Source organism: Cnephaeus nilssonii, assembly GCF_951640355.1.
Source record: "Cnephaeus nilssonii genome assembly, chromosome: 9".
NCBI classification, from domain to species: Eukaryota; Metazoa; Chordata; class Mammalia; order Chiroptera; family Vespertilionidae; genus Cnephaeus; species Cnephaeus nilssonii.
Genome location: NC_137080.1, coordinates 16,423,206 through 16,445,691, shown reverse-complemented (window position 1 = coordinate 16,445,691; position 22,486 = coordinate 16,423,206). Strand labels below are relative to the sequence as shown.

At 45.6% G+C, this 22,486-nt stretch overlaps 1 protein-coding gene across 2 annotated transcripts; it reads left to right on the top strand.

The window, feature by feature from the left end:
• The first annotated feature begins 2,491 nt into the window (after nt 1-2,491).
• On the top strand, nt 2,492-22,470 carry HDDC2 (HD domain containing 2). 2 transcript variants are annotated; one of them, XM_079781272.1, is made up of 6 exons: nt 2,492-2,625; nt 3,814-3,935; nt 5,028-5,130; nt 9,127-9,195; nt 16,272-16,410; nt 19,075-22,470. In XM_079781272.1, the coding sequence occupies exons 1-6, from the start codon at nt 2,542-2,544 to the stop codon at nt 19,179-19,181; spliced, it is 624 nt and encodes a 207-aa protein (XP_079637398.1). In that variant the 5' UTR covers nt 2,492-2,541; the 3' UTR covers nt 19,182-22,470. The 2 variants fall into 2 exon arrangements, with proteins under 2 accessions (XP_079637398.1, XP_079637397.1); XM_079781271.1 differs by having other exon boundaries at nt 17,063-22,470.
• Nucleotides 22,471-22,486: the final 16 nt, after the last annotated feature.

Genomic DNA, 22,486 nt, shown 5'->3' with positions numbered 1-22,486 from the left:
AGAACAACCATCTGGACGACTTCTGGGTGACCTTCCAGATGAAGCCGAGGCTGCAAGGGCCGGCTGAGGCAGGTGGGGCTGTGAGGGCCGAGCCCCTTGCACAAATTTTGTGCATCGGGCCTCTAGTTAGTAATATTTCAGAGGGATGTTGGGAGAGTCAAAATGAGGTGAGAGATGTAACACCATTTCTCATCAGCAGAGGCTCACGCAGTTACAGGTTTTGTTGGGGTTATTTTACTAGCTTATAACACCAGGACCAAAGCTTTGTGAACTCTACCACAGCTGCACATTGAAGCAACTTTTCTTCTCAGAGACCTCTTCAAGGATCTAACAAACAGAAAAATCCTCATAACTAACACAGTTTTTAGACACTTTTAGAATATTCACAGACACCTCAAAAGTGTACTAGTATATTGAGTCCAAATGGAGAATCCCTCTCATTTCACCTTCCAATGGACTCGAGTGAGTTGATTTCCTTGCCCATTGCTTTAAACTGGCATGCTCCTTTTAAAATAATCTCTTTCCTAGTGGCCCCATCCATTTTAAATGAGTTGCAATACTTACTCCCATTCTCTCTGGAACCATTTGATTTGGGTTGCCCCACTACAACTGAATCTTCTCTTATTCAGGTCACCAATGACATTGAATTTGCTAAGTCTGGCAGTTAAATCTCAACCCTTATCTGATATGACTTGGTTGACCATATTCCTTCCTGCTTGAAATATTTTCTTCCTTTGACTTCCAGGACACAACTACCTCTTAGTCCTCTTCCTACCTCCCTGGCTGCTTATTCTTGGTCTCTCAAACTCTAAATGTTGGGTTGCCACAGCCCTGAGGCCTTACATAGCTTTTCTTCTTCACCCATAAATTCTCACCAGCAGGAGTCCTCAGACTTTTTAAACAGGGGGCCAGTTCACTGTCCCTCAGACCGTTGGAGGGCCGGACTATAGTTTTTAAAAAAACACTATGAACAAATTCCTATGCACACTGCACATATCTTATTTTGAAGTGAAAAAACAAAACGGCAAAAACACCCGCATGTGGCCCGCGGGCCGTAGTTTGAGGATGGCCTGCACCAGGGTCTCATCCAGGTTCATGGTTTTACATACCATCTTGTATGTTGATGACACAAAGTTTTTACCTTTCTCCTGACCTCCAGATTATATATTTACTAGGATCCCTACTAGGCATCTCCACATGTCCTAAATGTCTGGTTCCTAGCCTTCCCCACAACCTACTGTTCTTGCACTTTCTCCAGCTCAGTAAATAGCAACTCCATCCTTTCAGTTGGCCAGGCCTAAATTTGTGGTCTTGACTCCTCTCTTTCTCTCAGACCCTATGTGCAATCTGTCACAGATCCTGTTAGTCCTGCCTTCAAGTTGTTTCCAAAATTCAACATCTCGGCGCCTCTGCTGCTGTCACCCTGGACCAAACCAAAATCATCTCTGCAAAGTAGTATTTCAGTTAGTCTTCTAACTGGTCTTCCTACTTCCTACTTGCCCCATATAGTCTACTGTCAACATTGCCCCTATCCCTGAGTCCTTCAGTATGCTTGTCCACTAAATGCCTTTAAAAATCATTACCATTGGTTGTTGATGGACTTAAGACAATGATTGAGACAGAGCCTGACCGACTTTTGGGGGTTAGGGCAGTGGTTGGCAAACTGCGGCTCGTGAGCCACATGCGGCTCTTTGGCCCCTTGAGTTTTTAGCAAAGGCCAGCTTTAGGAGTACCCTAATTAAGTTAATAACAATGTACCTACCTATATAGTTTAAGTTAAAAAAATTTGGCTCTCAAAAGAAATTTCAATCGTTGTACTGTTGATATTTGGCTCTGTTGACTACTGAGTTTGCCGACCACTGGGTTAGGGGATTCTTCAGCACTTGAGGTGTTAAGGGAAGTTGTGATTTCATCCTGGGATTGTGCTCACTCTATAGCACATTTATGTTGATCTCCAAAATCCTTGGCTATGACTAACCCCACAGTCCTACCAGTACTTGTCATTGCTAATGAACTTCTCTTCAAAGCACTTTCCTTGTACCTCTGTTCAAATGGTTATAGTTTGCCCATGTTTAAGTAGAGTTCCTTATCTTTTCCCCAACCAGACTCTTGAGTTCCTAAAAGGCGAGATTTTGGTGCAATCTGGCTTAGCCCTCCTCCTCCTCCTCCAAACCCACACCTGCCCTCCCACCCTCACCCTGGAACTGTGATCCTTTTGCAAGTTGGAGGGAGAGCGGTAAAATGGAGTCTAGCAAACAAGTAATGAGCAGCTGGTATGTGCCAAGCACTGTGCCTGCCGTGGATGGTGCCATGCCCAAGGGACAGCCACCAAAATCCATAGGGGGTTAGACAGGACAGAGGGCCTGGGAAAGCCAAGGTGAGAAAGTTGAGAAGGGGAAGAAGAGGAGGAGGAGGAGGGACGGGAGGAGAGGGGAGGGGGAGGGGAGAAAGGAGAAGGGAGGAGGAGGGGAAAGAAGGAGGAGGAGCGACAGCAGCGGCCACGCGGCTCGCCCCGCTCCGCCCCGTCTGATCGGCGGCCGCATGGCTTCGGCCTCCTCCGTGGCCGTCTCGGGCCGCGGCGCCCGGGACCTGCTGCAGTTCCTGCGGCTGGTGGGGCAGCTCAAGGTGAGGGCGCCGGCGGCCGTCCGGGACCGAGCGGGTGGGCCGCGCAGGGAGAGGCGGGGCGGCCTCAGGCTGCGAGCGCCCCGCGCCCCGCGCCCCGCGCCCCGCGCCCCGCGCCCCGCGCCCCGCGCCCCGCGCCCCGCGCCCCGCGCCCGAAACACCTCCGGGCGCCGTTGCCCGTGCGGGCGGCTGGCGGCGGAAGCGAGCCGGTGGTTACGGGGTGTCGGGGCTGCCAGGCCGACCTACCGACCCCGGCCGAGTGGGGTCTAAACGCCGAGTGTCCGGGTCGGGGTGGCCGCCTGGGTGTCGGAGGGAGCGGTGCGCGTCTGCCCTGAGCCCTGGTGCCCTCGGAGCGCAGGACCCACTCCTGGGCGGGCGGGGTGGCTTCCGAGCACCCCTCGGCCCGCAGGTTGGCCCTGAACGGCCGATCTGGGGAGCTCAGCTCGGGGGGCCGGGCTGGCACTCGGATGGGGGAAGCCCGAGCCTTTCTGTTTTAGGGAGCAGGTAGGTGGGCCACGCCGGAGTGACGTCACGTTCATGTCCCCCCACCCCTCTGTACCCCCCTCCCCCCCCCGCCGCTCCGTAAGTTCAATCTCCAAAATTACGTGTTTCCTGCCACGTTCACTACAGTTTATAAAATTCTTGAGCAATGTAGACTTCTGGGCAGGCAGTGCAGTCTCACAAGGTCACCTCGTGATGCGAATCAAAGGAAGAGCCCTTAGAAAGGCCTTGACCCCGCGGCCTCCGAATTTGGGAGCCTGTCACCCGGGCACGTTCAGAGCTTTCCCCAGTGTTTTCCCTCCGTGCCTGCCCAATGGCCTCGTTGGAAGGCAGACCTTCCCAGGTCTTGTAATTATGGAAAATAAGCTACTTGACACTTTTATTTGTGGCTAAAGGACGGGTATGGGTTCCGAGATGTATAGCTCGGTAACCGAGTACCTCGGTTATGAGACTTTTGTATTGTGTACTTGTGAATCACCCCCCACCTCTTCCTCATTCTCTGCTGACTTCACTGCTTTACTGGATTCCAGGTCTTGATCATTTTGGTTAGTTACGTACTAGTATTTTTTAATATGTTCTGAGACCAGTACCCTGTTTCTGTGCCCTATTCCCTGGGTTTCTATTGAACAGCGTAGCAGATAGTTAAGATACTTATTTTATAAACTTCTCCCTCTAATTCATTTTCATCAGAGAGTCCCACGCACTGGCTGGGTGTACAGAAATGTCGAGAGGCCAGAGAGCGTGTCGGATCACATGTACAGGATGGCAATTATGGCTCTGGTGACCAAAGATGATCATCTGAACAAAGACAGGTAAGCTGTGAGCTTTGGCGCTTGGTAGGCAGGGTCTCTGCTCTGTGATTATGCACCCCTTTTCATGACTGAGGCCTGTGTCAAATTCATGTCGTTTATACACGGAAAAAAATTATTTGAGGCAACCCATACAGGTTTCAGGGTGTGGGGGGGAGGGGAACTGCGTGTGTTGATTGCTCCTATTGTTAATTGCACTCTGGGTTTTTTCTTGGCAAGTGAAAGAGCCCGCCTTGGCTGCTGTGGCTCAGGTGGTTAGGCGTAGTCCAGTGCCCCCAAAGGTTGCAGGTTCAATCCCTATGCAGGAGGCAGCCGATCGATGTTTCATTCTCACATCAGTGTTTCTCTCTCTCTACCTCTCCCTTCCTCTCTCTCTCTAAAAATCAATAAAAATATTAAAAGAAAAAAAACACGATAACTTCAGGTTATAAAGTTAGATGATCTGGTTATAGCATTTACTTACTGGTACAAAATTCAGAAACAATCATTTCTCCAGTAAACTAGTTAGATGGCAAAATGAGGACCTTCATAGAAAAATGAATAGAGTTGGACAGATCTGAGTTCAAATCCCGCGACCAGATTGATGTTATCAAGCTTTTAAAGTGATATTTGAAAAACCAGCCATTTCTAAAAAAAATAGGCTATTTCCTCTGCACAATACTCTCATGTATTGTGTTGAATATTACTAAGCAGTTTATATATATATATATTTTTATTGATTTCAGAGAGGAAGGGAGAGAGAGAGTGAAACATCAATGATGAGAGAGAATCATCGATCGGCTGCCTCCTGCACACCCCACACTGGGGATCGAGCCCACAACCCGGGCATGTGCCCTGACAGGGAATCAAACCGTGACCTCCTGGTTCATAGGTCCACCCTCAACCACTGAGCCACACAGGCCGGGCTTAACAAGCAGTTTTGATTCAGAACTGTTGAAGGTTTTCGTAATAAGGTTACTTTAGAAAATACTGCATTGAAATACTCTCTGAGGGTGGAGAAAGAAAAGTATATTATGTAACTTCGAAACGGTATAGAGGAGGAGTTTGTAGTGAATATGCTTCTGTGTAATTATCCACCATTTCTTGCCTGGTCAGATGTGTACGCCTAGCCCTGGTTCACGATATGGCAGAATGCATCGTTGGGGACATAGCACCAGCAGATAACATCCCCAAAGAAGAAAAACATAGGCGAGAAGAGGTCAGTGTTGACTGTAGGCTCCACAGGAGACCACCAGGAAAGCCTGTCGCTGAGGCACAGCTGAGTTTTAGACCTGTCGGAGGAGGGAGTGCGCCACCTCGGCGGGGTCTCAGTGTTCAGGAAGGGAAGGGGACCGTCCGGGGAGGGTATTTACAGTGGCAGAGCCTGGGCTGGAGCATGCTTACATGGATCTCACAAGAAGGGCAGCTAGTCGAGGCCGCAGACCGCACGGAGTTTAGGACATATTAGCCTCGGGTTGGTGGGACTGATCAGGCAGAATCTTGAAGACACTCTTGAAGAGTAAGCCATTAGTGCTTACTCTGAATTGGGTAGTTTATAGTTTTAGCTTCCAGAAGCAAGGGTTTCCCTGGAGTAGGAGCCAGGTGGTTTCTGGTGGTTCCTAACCTTGTTTAACACAAGAACAGGAAAGTATTCCTGCTCCCAGCCTTGTTTAGCACAGGGACAGCAAACTACGTTGGTTCCCATTCTCATTAGTGTGTGGACATAGATGGCATGGCTTTCATTGGGACAATGGAAATAGCTGGAACTTGAAGGAATGCTCCATGCGAGTTAAGCTCTTTGCAGAGAAGATCTGTAAATTATAAGTATAATCATTTTTATAATTGTTTGTTGGATTTTAAATTAGTTCTTTAGTGGTCAGAAGTAAAGAAATGTTTGTATTAGTAAGAAATGAACAACATCAATAAAATGGGAAATCAGTATCAGTTCGGGCTGTAAACCCAGAGGCCAGGGCCAAAGAGGAAGGCATACTTACAGCAGAGGCCGCAACATCCGAGAGGGATTTTGATGCTCATTAGCTGGTTCTCAGTTCAGGGATCGTTGCAAGCTACTTTTACTATAAGCCAGAAGTCCTAAACTAGGTGGACAAGCCCTTTATCAAGATGGTTTAACAGGGCAGGTGGCCTGAGCTAGCTGTTCTCGGAGCTGAGGGGAGACAAACTTAGCCAACAGCATTTTTGCCTCTCTACAGGCAGAAAAGCCATAAAGAATCCCAATTTAGGAATTCCAGCATATTCTAAATTATGGGAACGAGAGGAATAGTGTAAGGAATATTCTTCCTGCCAAAATACGGGTGTGGAATACAGGCTCAGCATCGTCACAGCCTATAGAAAGGGCGGAAGCTAAGGAACTGTTTCTCCATAGTTTAGACTGTCGTTGTGAGGTGATCACTTTCTGAGGTATAGATGTCTCTAATCACTGTGATGTACACCTGAAACTAATGTCATACTGTATGTCAGCTATAACTGAAAAATAATTTTTAAAAAATAATGTAAAAAAGAGATGAGAAAAGAAAAGGCATTCTTAAAAAAAAAAAAAAATTCCTAGGTTGATTGACAGAAATGATTTAAACTGGGACCATTTAGCTCAAGATACTGAGTTACAGAAAGTAATTAGCCAACAGCCTTTTTGCCTCTCTACAGGCAGAAAAGCCATAAAGAATCCCAATTTAGGAATTCCAGCATATTCTAAATTATGGGAACGAGAGGAATAGTGTAAGGAATATTCATCCTTCAACCAGAGGATGTTGAGAAATGACTTATGACATAGAGAAAAAGAAGGGGGGAAACCTTGATTATACAGCTCATTTGAGGACATATGGCAGTTTTATTCAAGGGTACATCTGTAAGGGCACAACTGGACATTGTGGACAAGAAATCATGTACTGAAATACCAGAGGGTAACCAAAGCCTTGAAGTGACCTAGGAAGCAGAAAAGACAGGCTGTCCCTGTGCAGGTGCACAGGGACTTGGAGGCTTACTCCCTTAAGGGAGCAAGTCAGAACCTTCTGAAGACAAAGCACTGTCCATAGGAAGGGTCTCCAGCTACTGGAGATGGGAGGAGACCTACTGCTGTCCTGACAAGAGCTGAGTCCTGGCCTCCGTGGAGGGCACAGAGTAGACTTGAACCATCAGAGGGACTGGTGCTGTCCTCCTGGACTCCGTATCCTGGCAATTATGAGAAACCTCATTAAGCCTCCTGTCTGCTGCCCACTCCTTCTGATTCACAGCAGGGTGAATACCATACTCAGAAAGGACAAGGGAAGCATCTTAGAGAACCACAAGTTCTTGGACAAGAAGCCAAAGGCCTGGAGAGCACTGATATTCCATTGCCTCTTCCTGCTGCTGGCAAGGATTTGGGAACAGAGAGAAGGGCCTGGGAGATGAGCCATTCTTTATGCAGATGGTACTCATGAATAGGAGGTGGATGTCTGAACCATGCATTAAGATAATTAAACGAGGGTTTCTTGGCTCGAGGTGGATTGCACATGATGAGAAGCAGGGAGCATCCTTTGCCCAGAGGCTCGCCAACTGCATCAGGAAGGCTTTAAACCGAAGGAGGAGGCAGGGAAAATACTTGATAAGCCTGGGAGGCTGATTGTTTTGAAGGCGAGCAAGTATTTGGATGGAAAGGGAGGATGAGGGTGTAAAAGAGAAAATGTAGGGGCCAAAAGCAATACTTGTAGTCTGACCCTTCCTACCAGGATAAAACTTATTTTATATTATAACCCAAGTTGGTAGAGGGCACCATCAAGAACTAGAGGGATGGAACACGAGGCTTGAGTACATCAATGGCAGGTTATATTCCTTTGTAAAGGCACAAACTTATTGAGACAGAAGAAGAGCCATGGTATATATGTATCTTCAAGGGTTAAAGTTGTTAAAGAACTGAGGTTAAAAGAAGAACCACCCTTGCTGGTTTGGCTCAGTGGATAGAGCTTTGGCCTGCAGACTGAAGAGTCCTGTGTTCATTTCCAGTCAAGGGCACATGCCCAGGTTGCAGGCTCGATCCCCAATAGGGGGCGTGCAGGAGGCAGCCAATCAATGATTCTCTCTCATCACTGATGTTTCTGTCTCTCTCTCCCTCTCCCTTCCTCTCTGTAATCAATAAAAATATTTTTTTAAAAAGAGAGAGAGAAGAACCAAACTGTATTATGGGAGTGAACGTGACAAGATGGAGAAAATGAGAAATATAGTGAACATTTTAAACAGTGCTCAGTATGTGCCAGATAATAAATACGTTATGTATATAAACTATTGAAACCACACAACAATCCTTCCCGGTAGGGACCACTGCTAACCTCAATTCACAGATGACAAACCTGAAGGACAGAGTTTAAGTAACTTGCTCAGGTTTCCACAGCGAGTAAATGGCCAGCTGGTTTCAAACCCCCTCTGGACTGATAGTTTGTAGTCGACGGCGGCACTGTTCAGCGTCACCAATGATGTGTGAATGGTGAATGATGCTTTCGTGCTCGTCACGAAACTGACGCACATGTTTGCTGAAAGCTTCATTCAGCTCAGACCTTTGGGCAGAATCTTGACGGGGAATTCTTTCTAAATCTGTGTGTGAACAAGGCTAATAGGTTGGAAGTGGGAATGGCAGGGCTCACCATCAGGAAGGGAAAGGCCGGCACCTTCAGCCATGGAACCTGGACTTTTGTGGAGTCGGTTTCCGAGGGTTCATTGAAAACGGTGGGCATGCTTCTGTGGCATAGGAATATCGACTACCTAAGAGGCCTCGAGATGCATTTCCGCTTGTATAATAACAAATGATGTGGGTTTAGATCCAGAATATTGTTGCTCAGTTTCAGGAAGAGAGCAATCTATTGTTTATCTGTTTTGTTTTGTTTAATAGCATGGCGATTTCAGTCAATAGGTAGTTTATTAATAAGTCAGTAATTGGATGTGGTCTCCAAAGAGCCAGTTCAGTCCTAGGCTGCTTTTATAGAAATACAGGGTCTAGCTTGAGGCTGAAGTTCCATTCTGTTCCACTTTGGTCAGACCACACATCAGTAACTACATTTAGTGCTGGTTGCATAACCTCAAATGGGCACAGCTGCCCTCCATGTAAGCTGTAAATATTGCCCAATATTCTGCTGCCCCTTTGAGGTTATGTGAGAGTTTGAGACCAGTGCTTGACTTTATAGATGAGTTGAAATGTGAACATGATTAAAATGATGGTTTGATGTTTCAGGAAGCTATGAAGCAGCTAACCCAGCTTCTCCCCAAGGATCTCGGAAAGGAGCTCTATGAACTCTGGGAAGTAAGTGCATATGGTGGGTTGGGTGGTACCTGGGAGCCTGGCTCGGTGGTATTGGTTACTAGGCCCAACAGGGTTTCTTTAGGCAGAACAGTCCCTTCTTACGAATTATGTACTTGCATGTGAACTTTTGGAACACTATGAATTGGGGAATAATGGAGTGGAGTTGTGTTGCATTTCATACATTAAAAAAAAAAAATGGCTCCTGAGTTTATGAAACTAATTCCTTGTATTATCTCTTAAGGAGGAAAGACCTCAGAATTTGAAACCCTTTTACAAAAATTCCTACTCTTGTGACTCCTAATTATTGTAAATATGGTGGCAGTATCTGTTATTTTCTTAGTTAGCCATCAACAACTGGCTAAGGAAAGGTTACTGAAAAATTTACTTAATACAACAGTAGTTTGCAAATGAAAGTGCTACAACGGTCACTGAGCAAGACTTTGGATTTGGAAAACTGTAAAACACCGAGCGTTAAATGATCCCATAATTCCCAAACCAGTAACAATTGTGTGATCTTGTAAAAGTCATTGGTTGATTTAGTTACGCTTGTTAGAGAAGATCTCAGGACAGGGACAGTGGCTGCCCTGGGGTGTGACAGGCCTCCTTTAGAATTGTTGCTGCCTAAAAAGACGGCAGTGGTTAAATTTCTTTATTGGAGATGCTGTGGGGTATTGATGACTGAGTGGAGGAGAGTTGTGAGCTTTTCTACTTTCTGACATGAAGTTGCTATGACAGGGATGGGGAACTCGTTTTTTGGTTTGTTTGGGTTTTTTTTTCTTTTTATTAAGGGCCAGAGGAGAAAAATGAAGACCATATGAATAAGTAGAAACACATTTTTCAGACAGAATTATAGAAATTTATTTATAGAAAATATTTTTCCAGGCTCTTAAGCTCTCCTTACCCAATCAGCACAGCCCTGCGAATGAAGAGCTGCTCCAGGTCAGTGGGGTGGTCACAGGGGCCCAGAGGTACAGACTGAGGATCCGTGTTTATTGGTTTGTTAGTGAAGAGGGTGAGTGTGTATGTGGGCTTCATATCAGATGTCTAGTGCAGCATTTTCTGAGTGGCACTCTGCTGCATGCTGCTAATTGAACAAGCATTTACAGTTCTAGTGTATTCACAGCACCATGTCAGTTGCTTATTATTGTAGGTAAGAGACTCTGTGGGTTTCCTAGGGCTGCCATAACAAATTACCTCAAACTTGGATGGCTTAAAACAACAAAAATCTATTGTCTCACAGTTCTGAATCCTGGAAGTCCAAAATCAAGGTGTCGGCAGGGCCCTGCTCCCTGACGGCTCTAGGGGAGGCTCCTTCCTTGCCTCTCCCTCGCTTCCGGTGAAGCCTCTGCTGGCTTTGGCACTCCTTACCCTGTAGACACACTGCTCCACTCTCCGCCTCCACAGTCAGGGGGTGTTCTCCCTGTGTCTGTGTGTACCCAACAGAAGTTCCCTCTTCTTATAAGGACACCAGCCATTGGATTAGGGTCCATCCTAATCCAATATTTAATTATATCTGCAAAGACCCTATTTCCACATAGGCATAGATTCCAGATAGGCATGAATTTTGGGGGAATATTATTCAACCTGGTATACAAATTCTCATAATAACTTAAGCATTTTTATAATTCATGTACAATATTATCAGTACATGGACTTCAATATCAGATTTCTATGTTCAAATACTGGTCCCTCTGTTTAGTAGCTATGTGATCTTGGGCAACTTATTGAATCTCTTTGTTCCTTAATTTCCTCATCAATAAAATGGCAATAATAATAGTACACCTATCTTATAGGGTCGTATGGCAATCAAATCCTACCTAATAAAATAGTAATATGCAAATTGACCACACCTTCGCTACGCCAAAGCCACGCCCACCAGCCAATCAAGGCAAATATGCAAATTACCCAACAAAGATGGCGGATAATTTGCATACGCTGAGGGAGGGAGGAGTGAAGACTGAAGACAACTTAGAAGGAAGAGGGAGGAAAAGCGGAAAGCAAAGTGGCTGCCAGAGGGAAAGCCCGGGCAGGGCAGAGCCGGGTGGAGCGGGGCAGAGCAGGGTGGGCTGCAGTGGCGCACAGGTGCAGGCGAGGCAGCCGCAACGGCGGTGGCAGCAGCAGCGCACGCGGCCACAGCGGCCGCTTGCAGGATTCTTCCTGCAAATGGGCTACTAGTTAATTAATATGTATAAAGCATTCTATATAATAAAGATACAATATGCAAATGGTTGTTACGCCGTTAAGCGTAACGACCGACTACATAACGACCAGATCACGGATCCACAGGAGGATGGGGCAGCGAGCTACAAGCAGGCGGTGGAGAGCTACAGGCGGGGGCAGGGCAGCAAGCTATGGCGGGAGCTACAGGAGGGTGGCAGCAAGCTAGTGGTGCATGGATTCATGTGCAGGGCTACTAGTTTAGAATATTGCCTGATACATAGTAAGCTCTATTTTCCTTCTGTTTCTAGCCCATATGTTCTGATTTTGGATTAAGAAAATATAGTCATTCTGTACCCAGGGAACTTAGAATAGTACTAATAGGAAATGCCAGTTAATTGATTTCTGCAATGTTATTCACAGCTATTCTCCATTATAAATAGCTGTCAGCCCAGAGAGTCACAGCTTTTTAAAGCAATTAAACATCCTTGATTATAATTTATCTTTTACCATAAAGTGTGAAAATAAATTTTAGCAAGTCAAGAGAAAACATTTTCTTTCTCAAAGTATCACAGAAAGAAGCCTACCCCACAGCCTTCATTTTGCTTTGGAGAAATATCCCTGGTTGGAAAGTAAAATCAAACAATGCCAGTACCATTATTTTTTTAGAGAAAACCCAGTGATGTATATATATATTTTTTAAGTCTCACTATTCTCATCTTTTTTTTTAATTTAATAAATCTTTATTGTTCAGATTATTACAATGGTTCCTCTTTTTTCCCCCCATAGCTCCCCTCTACCCGGTTCCCACCCCACCCTCTGCCCTTACCTCCCCTGCACTGTCCTCATCCATAGGTGTACGATTTTTGTCCAGTCTCTTCCCGCATACCCCTTTCCCCCCGAGAATTGTCAGTCCACTCCCTTTCTATGCCCCTGATTCTATTATACTCACCAGTTTATTCTGTTCATCAGATTTTTTATTCACTTGATTTTTAGATTCACTTGTTAATAGACATGTATTTGTTGTTCATAATTTTTATCTTTACCTTTTTCTTCTTCTTCCTTTCCTTAAAGAATACCTTTCAGCATTTCATATAATACTGGTTTGGTGGTGATGAACTCCTTTAGCTTTTTCTTATCTGTGAAGCTCTTTAGCTGACCTTCAATTCTGAATGTCAGCTTGGCTGGGTAGAGTACCCTTGGTTGTAGGTTCTTGCTGTTCATCACTTTGACTATTTCTTGACACTCCCGTCTGGCCTGCATAGTTTCTGTTGAGAAATCAGCTGACAATCATATGGGTGCTCCCTTGTAGGTAATTAACTGTTTTTCTCTTGCTGCTTTTAATATTCTCTCTTTGTCTTTTGCTCTTGGCATTTTAATTATGATGTGTCTTGGTGTGGTCCTCTTTGGATTCCTTTTGTTTGGGGTTCTGTGCGCTTCCTGGACTTGTAAGTCTATTTCTTTCACCAGGTGGGGGAAGTTTTCGGTCATTATTTCTTCAAATAGGTTTTCAGTATCTTGCTCTCTCTCTTCTTCTGGCACCCCCATAATTCAGATGTTGGTACGCTTGAGGTTGTCCCAGAGGCTTCTTACACTATCTTCAAATTTTTGGATTCTTCTTTCTTTTTGCTTTTCCGGTTGAGTGTTTTTTGCTTCTTTGTATTTCAGATCTTTGACTTGATTCTTGCGGTCGTCTAGTCTGCTGTTAGGTCTTTGAATAATATTTTTTTTATTTCAGTCAGTGTATGTTTAATTTCTAGTTGGTCCTTTTTCATATCCTCGAGGATCTCGCTAAATTTATCGACCTTTTCTAAGAAATTCTTGAAAAATCTTATAACCGTGGTTTTGAACTCTATATCTAGTAGATTGCTTTCCTCCATTTCTTTCATTTGTGATCTGTTTCTTTGTCTCCGCATTTTCGCTGCTTCCCTGAGTTGATAGAGTAGCTTTGTGTGGTAGGTGTCCTATATGACCCAGTGGTTCAGCCTCCCCCAGTTACCTGAGGTGGACACTCTTGATGCAGCCCTTTGTGGGCTGTGTGCACAGTCTTGTTGTAATTAAGTCTTGATTGTTGTTGGTATCACTGGAGGGAATTGACCTCCAGGCCTATTGGCTGTGAGGATCAGCTGTGTCAACACTGGGAGAACTTCTGTGCTGGAGACACCCTTTTTTAGACAAGACTTGCAAAAGCCTCTGTGCTCAGCTTGGATGGGGCGGAGCAGACAACCTTGGCTTCCCGTAAGCCCTGCCCTATGAGGCCCCTGGGTCTCAGTGTCCCTCGGTAATCTCTGCAAGCACCTCTGAGAGAAAGCCGCCCTCGAGTTTCGCCTGCTGCCAGACAGTCCAGTTTTTCCCCGAATGAGTCTGGTTTCCCAGAAATTTGCCCAGAACTGGAGTTCAGTGCAGTCGGGAGCTTCCGTCTCCCTCCCGCTTTAGAAAGCCAGCCGCACACTCAGCCGCCCGTGCATTCAGCAGTCAATCCTCCGTGAGCGTGTGCGCGCACCTCCAGACCTCTGCCTTCCATAGCTCCCCTGAGTCTCAGTGTGCTTTCTCTTTTCCTGACAGTCCAGATTCCTCACGAATGAGTTTGGGTTCCCAGAGTCTTGCCCAGGACTGGAGTTCAGCGCAGTCGGGAGCTTCCGTCTCCCTCCCACTTTAGAAAGCCAGCCGCGCACTCAGCCGCCCGTGCACACAGCCGCCCGTCTTCTCTGCACGCGCATGTCTCTGTACCTCAGCCTTTTGCAGCTCCTCTGAGTCTCAATGTGCTTTCCTCTTTCCTTCTAGTTGTAGAATTTCCACTCAGCCAGCTTTCCTGTGCTTCTGGATGGTGTCCGTTTTGTCTTTTAGTTGTAGTTTTGATACTGTTGTGCGAGGCAGCAGTTTAGGTGTTTACCTATGCCGCCATCTTGGTTTCTCCCCAGTGATGTATATTTTTAAAATAAATATGTATTTTCCTCACAATTTGTTATAAAATACGTTATTTCCTAATGGTTTTGTAATATTTTTTCTCACTTTCAACTGAGAAAAATCCTGGACTGCTGTGCTTAGAGTATTCCATTTATTTTTGTTAAGTAATGAACTTAAATTTATTAAATATCTATATTATAAAAGGCCAGTGGCCATAATGCCGTAACGACCAAATGACCAGTCACCAGGAGGTTCTCGGGCCCTACCCCCACCCCCACCCCACCCCCCCGGGGCACCAGCAACATCGGCGGAGTATTGCGGGGCGCTGGCAGCGTCCGCAGAGTGTGCGAGGCGTCGCGGGGTGGCGGACATGTCCCTAATGGCAGTCTAGGCCTAGGGGACCCTACACACACATGATTTAATCATGCACTGGGCCTCTAGTAAATATATAAGTATAACTGTAAACAAACATTTAAATTAAGTGTAACTATTTCTAAGTGCCTTTGAAATCAAACATTGGTTTTATATTAAAATTATTTCTCTGTACAATTTTAAGCTCTATCAAAACTCAAATAGCTGTCATAAAAGAATAAGGCATTTAACAAAAACTAAGAAACCGTCAATGATTCCCATCACATTATCTTGCCAAGAAAGCATGACAGGTTCATTATGGAACACATCTGGGGTGGAATTACAAATGAGAACTTGGCAGGGAAACCAGTGGGAGCACTTTGGTGTTAATAGAATGATCCTATGTAGTATTAATTGGGACTTGTGTTTGTGTGGCATGTGTCATGCTAAGAAACAGGCTTCCTGTAGCTTGTTTCAGGGGTGCACTGAGGAGGGAGGGACCAATGGGAAGAAGAAAGGTAAAAATCTGCTCCGTGTCCACTTCCTTCACCACCTCCCTGCCACACACGCCATGAAGAGTTCACAGATCCTGACTGGATCGAGTCATAACTGGGACAGACTGGAGGCCTCCCTATTTAGAAAGCCAGGACAGCCCTGCCAGCCTGGCTTAGTGGTTGCGCATCAACCTATGAACCAGGAGGTCACAGTTCCATTCCCGGTTAGGGCACATGCCCAGGTTGCGGGCTCAATCCCCAGTAGGGGGCGTGCAGGAGGCAACCGATCGATGATTCTCATCATTGATGTGTCTGTCTGTCTCTCCCTCTCCCTTTCTCTCTGAAATCAATAAAAATATTTTAAAAGAAAGCAAGGACTGATGTTCCAAGTGTAAAGTGCTTACCAAAATTAAATGAGAAAGCTAGAAATTTCCTTGAAGGGAAAGGAAACCTGACATTAAATAGAAATAATTTGAGAAGCATGAGATGAAATATTAGCTTGAAGTTAAAGACCTACACCACTCAGATGAATTAAAGCAGTGGTCGCCAACCGGTGGTCTGCAGATTGCTGGTGGTCCGTGAGGTCCGAAAGGTTGGCAACCGCTGGATTAAAGAATAATGAGATTGAAATGGAGACAAGATTCTTAACAGGAAGAAAAATGCTTGGAGTGTCAGCCGAGACCGGTTTGGCTCAGTGGATAGAGCGTCGGCCTGTGGACTCAAGGGTCCCCGGTTCGATTCCGGTCAAGGGCATGTGCCTTGGTTGTGGGCACATCCCCAGTGGGGGGTGTGCAAGAGGCAGCTGGTCGATGTTTCTCTCTCATTGATGTTTCTAACTCTCTATCCCTCTCTCTTCCTCTCTGTGGAAAATCAATAAAATATATTTAAAAAAAAAATGCTTGGAGTGTCAGTATGAACAAATGAGACTTCCAGGGCTTGCATCTGGTGGAACACCTGGAAGTATGAGCACCCCTTCTGGCGTGGAGTGATGATGCTAGCTGTGAAATTACAGACTCAGCTCGGTGAAGGCTTCGTATAAAGTGGAGAGGTGTGGCCAGTTCAGAACGCGCTTTTAGCTGTGACTGCTTTCAGGTACCAGAGTCAGAATTTTCCTGGATTCCCCTGTCGTGAGCCCTAACCATGCTGCTCTGATCGTCCCTTTCTTAGGAGTATGAGACCCAATCTAGCGCAGAGGCCAAATTTGTGAAGCAGCTGGACCAGTGTGAGATGATTCTTCAGGCTGCTGAGTATGAAGACCTGGAGAACAAGCCTGGGAGGCTGCAGGACTTCTATGACTCCACAGCAGGTACGCAGTGCTGTTTCCATTAGCATCGTCACCGTGTGGCTTCCTCCTAGTGTCGTAAGTGACACTCAGCCAGTGAATCCACTGTGTGACCCTTTTCAGACCTTTCCCAAGAGAAAGTGGTGCGATTCACGGGGAGAGCTGGCCTGGTGCGGGCGAGCATTGCCTCCTGGAGTCCGAGCTGTGTGCCCCTGGGCAGTATTCTGACCTCGCTGTCTCCTCTCTGAGAAATGGGCATCATCATACTTACCCTACATAGATCATAGGTCGGTTTTGAGATGCAGGAGAGATAATGCATGTGAAAGTGCATTATGATCTCTAAGTGCTTTGTAGGTGTAAGGTCATGTGGAGGTGGAGGTAGAAATAGAGATTTAAGACAAGAAAACCCCAAATGGCTGAAGTCACCATACCGGTGTCCTCATAGCACAGACCTGGAGTCAAACTGCTTGGGTTTGAATCCTGGTTCCGCCCATAAAATCTATAACCTCCAGTAAATTACTTAACCTAGCTCTGGGCCTTAGTTTCCTTATTTTGAAAATACAGATAATTACAGAATTTACTTTTCAGGGTTGTTTGAGGATATAGTGGGTAATTCATGTGAAGTGCTTAGAATAATACCTGGCAGTAACCCTCAGCCATCTTCATTTTGACCCAGTTTCCAGAGTGGGGAGCCAAGTTTCCTGGATTAGTGATGGCTGGCGTGACGGCCGGTGTTCCTGTCTCTGCCTGGGAGCTCTTCAGGCTCAGCCAGCCCCCACCTCTGAGAGGAGTCAGGGAGAACCTTTCTGGGACCTCTCAGGACCCTCCTGTGGCCCCGCCAAGGAGATGAGGGTCCCAGATCGCAGACTACGCTCCGAAATATGATTTGCATTGTAATGAAGTTGATTGGATTTTCCTTCTCTCTTCCAGCCCACTAGGTCTGCTCTAGGCCTGGCCCTCATTATTTCTTCATTGGGCTGTTGTTATAACCGCCTAACTGAGCCGGCTAGACTCGCCATTCATCCTGAGGGTTTGCTTTTAAAACTGTGACTTTCCTCTTCCTAAAAATTAAAATCCTGACACTTTGAGTGGCCTAAGGCCATTCCCCTCTCTGGTTTCCTTCCCTAAACCTCCCTGTCAAGATTAAGTGCTCCCTTCTTTTTGCTAATCTGCACTGGGCCAGAGCTTCCCATGGTGTTTCACTGTCTGACCTGCATTCTCCGAATGGTGCTCCTCCTTGGGTCTCTTCCCAAACCCACACTTGCTCACCCCACCCTAGAAGGTGTTTGAGGACCAACACCAGCTTTGTCTCATGTGTCCTTTGATGTAGGTGGTGCTCAAAAATGTTTGACTTCAATTAAATAGAACAATGTTGTAAACCAGGGGTCAGCAAACTATGGCCCATGGGCCAAATTGGCCCGCTGTACTTGTTTGTGTAATGTTTTATTGAAACAATCACACTCATTCTTTATGTATTGTTTATACTACTGTTGTGCTACAACAGCAGAGTTGAGGCAAGAGAGTCTTGTAAGTTCTCAAAGCCTAAAACAGTGGTCGGCAAACCACGGCTCGCGAGCCACATGCGGCTCGCGAGTCGCGGTTTGCCGCTCTGTTGACTAATGAGTTTGCCGACCACTGGACTAGACTAAATGTTACCGTGTAGTTGGAAGCTGTGAGGATTAAGCAATTGTGGCATATTGTGTGCAAAGAGGTAAAGGGTAGTATATGACAGTGGTCGGCAAACTCATTAGTCAACAGAGCGGCAAACCGCGGCTAGCGAGCCGCATGCGGTTTGCCAACCACTGGCCTAAAATATTTAATATCTGTCCCTTTACAGAAAAGAGTTACCAGCTGTGTGTGTGTGTTTGTTTTTAATATATTTTTATTGATTTCAGAGAGGACAGGAGACAGCTAGAGAGATAGAAACATCAATGATGAGAGAGAATCATTGATTGGCTGCCTCCTGCATGTCCCCCACTGGGGGATATCAAGCCCACAACCCAAGCATGTGCCATTGGCCCGAATCGAACCTGGGACCCTTTAGTCCACAGGCCAATGCTCTATCCACTGAGCCAAACCGGCTAGGGCATGCCAGCTGTGTTTTAAGCAATGATTGGGTTCTAAGATAGCATATTTTACCAATAATGTAACTAAAATATAATTAAGTCGTGTTTATGTGTTGCTTTGCATTTTAACATTATCTTCCATTGACACATTCTCAATGAAAAATGAAATATGAAAATACTAGTAAAATAAAAATGTGGGCCCTGGAAGGGTCACCTAGCTAAACTCCCTATTTTCCTGAGGAAGAAACTTGAGCCTGGAAAGAGGGTGACGTGCCCATAACTGAGCTGAGGTTAAACCTCACTGCACTGAGCTCTCCGGAGTTTCCCTGTGGTTCCTCATTCAGAGGCTGCCTGGTGACCTTCCTCCTAGCTCCTATCTAGTCGACAGTTTTGCCTGATTCTCCTCCTTATCAGCAGTGACATCTGGGGTGACGGAGACTAAGCTCCAGGTGGTCCCCTCCGGCCCCGCTCCAAACCAGAAGGAAGGATCTGCGTTGTGTTCTGCGTTGGAGTAAAACATGGGTCAGATCACAGAGCCAAGCCCCTGACAAGGCCTGGGCTCAAGCTGGAGAGACTGATGTATTCTCTCATCCTTATCTTTCTCCGTCTTCTTGCCTGGCAGGAAAATTCCGTCACCCAGAGATAGTCCAGCTGGTTTCTGAACTCGAGGCAGAAAGAAACGCTAACATTGCTGCTGCTGCTGCCCCCGCCGGTGAGGCGCACTCCTGAGAAGTTCACTATGTCGTTGCAGTCCTGTAACAAACGTTTTCTTTTCCCATTGAATGTATTGTGTTTGCCACTGTTGGTCTGTTAATTTCCCCAGATGTGAGTCTGTTTATTTTCAATTGCCTGGACTCCAGCAAGAAACATGATATAACTTGGGCCATAAAAGAAGCCACAGAACAGGATGTGGTCATGAAAATGCATGGATGAAGACTTGGCAGGGTGTGGGAGAGGAGGTGTCTTTTTATGAACTAAATAAATACATTTTAAAACCCTAAACTTTGGAATATTTATTGGAGGTTTTAAATCTACTGAATTTATATCCTATATCCCTGAGGGCCAGATTCATTGAACAATAGAACATTTCATTATTGCTTTTTAAGAACCGGTTTTTCAGCCGACTTAGTGATAAGGATCTAGGAAAAAGAATGTATTATAATGCCTTCTCTCAGGTGAAATGCTGCTTTATTCCAGTGATCACTCTCCAGAACCAGATGTTTAATTTCACTGTGACCTGCTTTAGGCCTCTGATCATGGGTTTGTAAACCTGCTAACAGGTCTGACCCTTCCCCCAGTTCTGTTTGTCACTTGGAGATATAGATTGGGGTATGCAATTCCACAGGGTACTTGTCTTCCTCAGTGTGTTTTTTCTTGTCTGATTTACAGAGGTGCAGACTTTGATTACAGGAATGTTTACCACCAAGTGAGAAATAGGTAATAATAAGAGTATTGCCGGGGTCACTGGACCTGGTGTAGGGAACACGTCAGACCTGGTTTCTTCCCCTCACTTCTCTTTCATAGGATAAGTAGTCTGCCCGCTGGCCTTGCTCAAGCATTGAACGGCGAGGAAGGGAAGGCTACTTGGTGCAAACCTGCTCAATATTTCGCACTGATAGATTTTGGTGTGGAACATGATGCCTGTCCCTTTAATTTAAATGTCGGTTTCTATTTGAAGAAAGCCTTTTCAGCTGGCATGGTGAGAAATCTAGGCAGCGTTTCTTTGGAAACTCTTTGCAGTCTCCATGGATACCCCATCTGCGGGAAGCAAGGTGCATGATCTCTTCAGAGGCAGCACACACATGTGCATATAGCTAGCTGCTCTGCGTTGAAAAGAGCAATGCTGCTTTGCATCCAAATACTGCTGCCTCATAACAGTATTTAAAAGGTGGTAAGTGATTGAACACCAGCAGAGGGTGGTTATTATTGGAGATATAGTTAGTAGGGGAATAGAACCACATCTATTAGTATTTTAGAGTGTATTCTCCTGGCACAAGAAAACTCCAGATAAGGTTCAAATATTTATAACCAGGAGATTTCCTGTGGCCCTTGAGTATTATTTGGGATATTCTGCCTGCTCTATTTTTTGTAAATTCATAGAGAGACTTTGGAACCCTCTACTTGTCAGTCATTATCTCAGTTTCCGTTTACCTACCACGTGAGGGCTCACACAGTCCCAAGCCTTCCTCACTGAGGTAATGTGTTTAAAAACAATGAAAATATAATGGTGCTATAAATAAAGTATCATAAGAACAAAATTAAGATCAATTTTTTAAAAAGCTATTGATTTCACCAGCCAATGTCTATAAATATTTGAGCATTATCACTTTAAAAATGTAGTTTTCACCTGGCTGGTGTGGCTCAGCATTTGAGCACCAACCCAGGAACCAAGAGGTCATCAGTTTGATTCCCGGGTTGCGGGCTCAATCCCAGTAGGGGGCCTGCAGGAGGCAGCCAATCAATGATGTTTCTCATCGATGTTTCTATCACTCCAAAAATCAATGAAAAATATTTTTTAAATGTATTTTTCTTGGGAGATACCTGCTACTTGCCTGGAATTGGTTTTCTGAATATCAAACCCTATAATTATGATGCGGAGTAAATGCTATTCTTGGCTTGAACTGTTGGTTCACAAACCTGCCGCCGTACATAGAGAGCAAGGAGAGACCGAAGGAAGAGGCAGACCACTCTAGACTGATAAGGGCAGGTTTCACGAGCAAGGGAACTGGAATGGCGCTTGTCTGGCGTGGCCACAAGGTGAGGAAATCTCTGCACCTGCCAGCATTACCATTCCTGCCCTTGGGGGCCATTATTAAATAAAATAAGGGTTACTGGAACACAAGCACTGCCTCTGACAATTCAGACAAGTGACTACTGGGTGGGGAGCATACACAACGTGCAGACACCAGACAAAGGAGTGATTCACGTCTCTGGCATGACGGAGAGGGCTGGCTCGAGATTTCGTGATGCTGCTTAGAATGATGTGCAATTTGAAACTCACGAATTGTTTATTTCTGGAACTTTTCATTTAGTATTGTTGGACCGAGGTTGACTGAGGGTAACAGACTGCAGAAAGGGACGCGGGGGATAGGGAGGACTACTGTATATTGTTTGTGGTATCATTTTGTATAGACGTGGTCCTGATCAGATGTCATTTTGATTTGTTACTACAAGGTCACGTCCACTGTGTGCAAATGCCTTAGCACTTGTGGAACACGACTACTGCGTGGGAACTTGCACTTGCAAAGTGAGGGAGAAGCAGGCAGCTCTTGAGTGAGCAGGCAATACAGCAATGAAACCTCTAGCCCAAGGCTACCTTCCTACCAGCAAATGTCTTGATTATTCTAATCTCTGATGTGGCTTGTTCATGCACATCCTATAACAAAAAAAAAAAAAAGACAACTCATGTTATGGTCCTTATATCACTCACAGATATCAGAGTGAAATCGATTGACTCCTGCACATCCCCTGACCAGGGCCCAGACCCGCGAGGCCGGACTCGAACCCGTGAGCATTCGGTCCATAGGCGGAGGCTCTATCCACTGAGCCAAATAGGCTAGGGAACTTCTCCCATTTTCTAGCTACTGTATTCCTTTTGCAGATACCCTTACATATTCAGCAGTTTACCTGAGTTAACTACTACTCTATGTAGATTAGAGAGACTTTTAGAATTGAAGTTTTAGCATTCTAAAGTAGCTGAGATTATAATTACTTACCTATCCCTTTCCATGTTCACCAGATAGCAGAAGTTGATTTAAACTAGCATCTGCAGCCCTAATCGGTTTGGCTCAGTGGATAGAGCATCGGCCTGCAGACTCAAGGGTCCCAGGTTTGAGTCCAGTCAAGGGCATGTACCTTGGTTGCGGGCACATACCCAGTAGGGAGTGTGCAGGAGGCAACTGATCGATGTTTCTAACTCTCTATCCCTGTCCCTTCCTCTCTGTAAAAAATCAATAAAATATATTTTAAAAATAAAATAAAAAAATAAACTAGCGTCTGCAGAATTATTGCTATCACCTTTTAAAGCAGCAGTT

Bases quoted from the DNA above. Each gene is read 5' to 3' on its own strand.
- HDDC2 (XM_079781271.1), top strand. From the start codon at position 2,542: ATGGCTTCGGCCTCCTCCGTGGCCGTCTCGGGCCGCGGCGCCCGGGAC. The intron at 2,626-3,813 runs GTGAGGGCGCCG...CATTTTCATCAG, and splicing joins GGCTGGTGGGGCAGCTCAAG to AGAGTCCCACGCACTGGCTG. The intron at 5,131-9,126 runs GTCAGTGTTGAC...TTGATGTTTCAG, and splicing joins AAAAACATAGGCGAGAAGAG to GAAGCTATGAAGCAGCTAAC.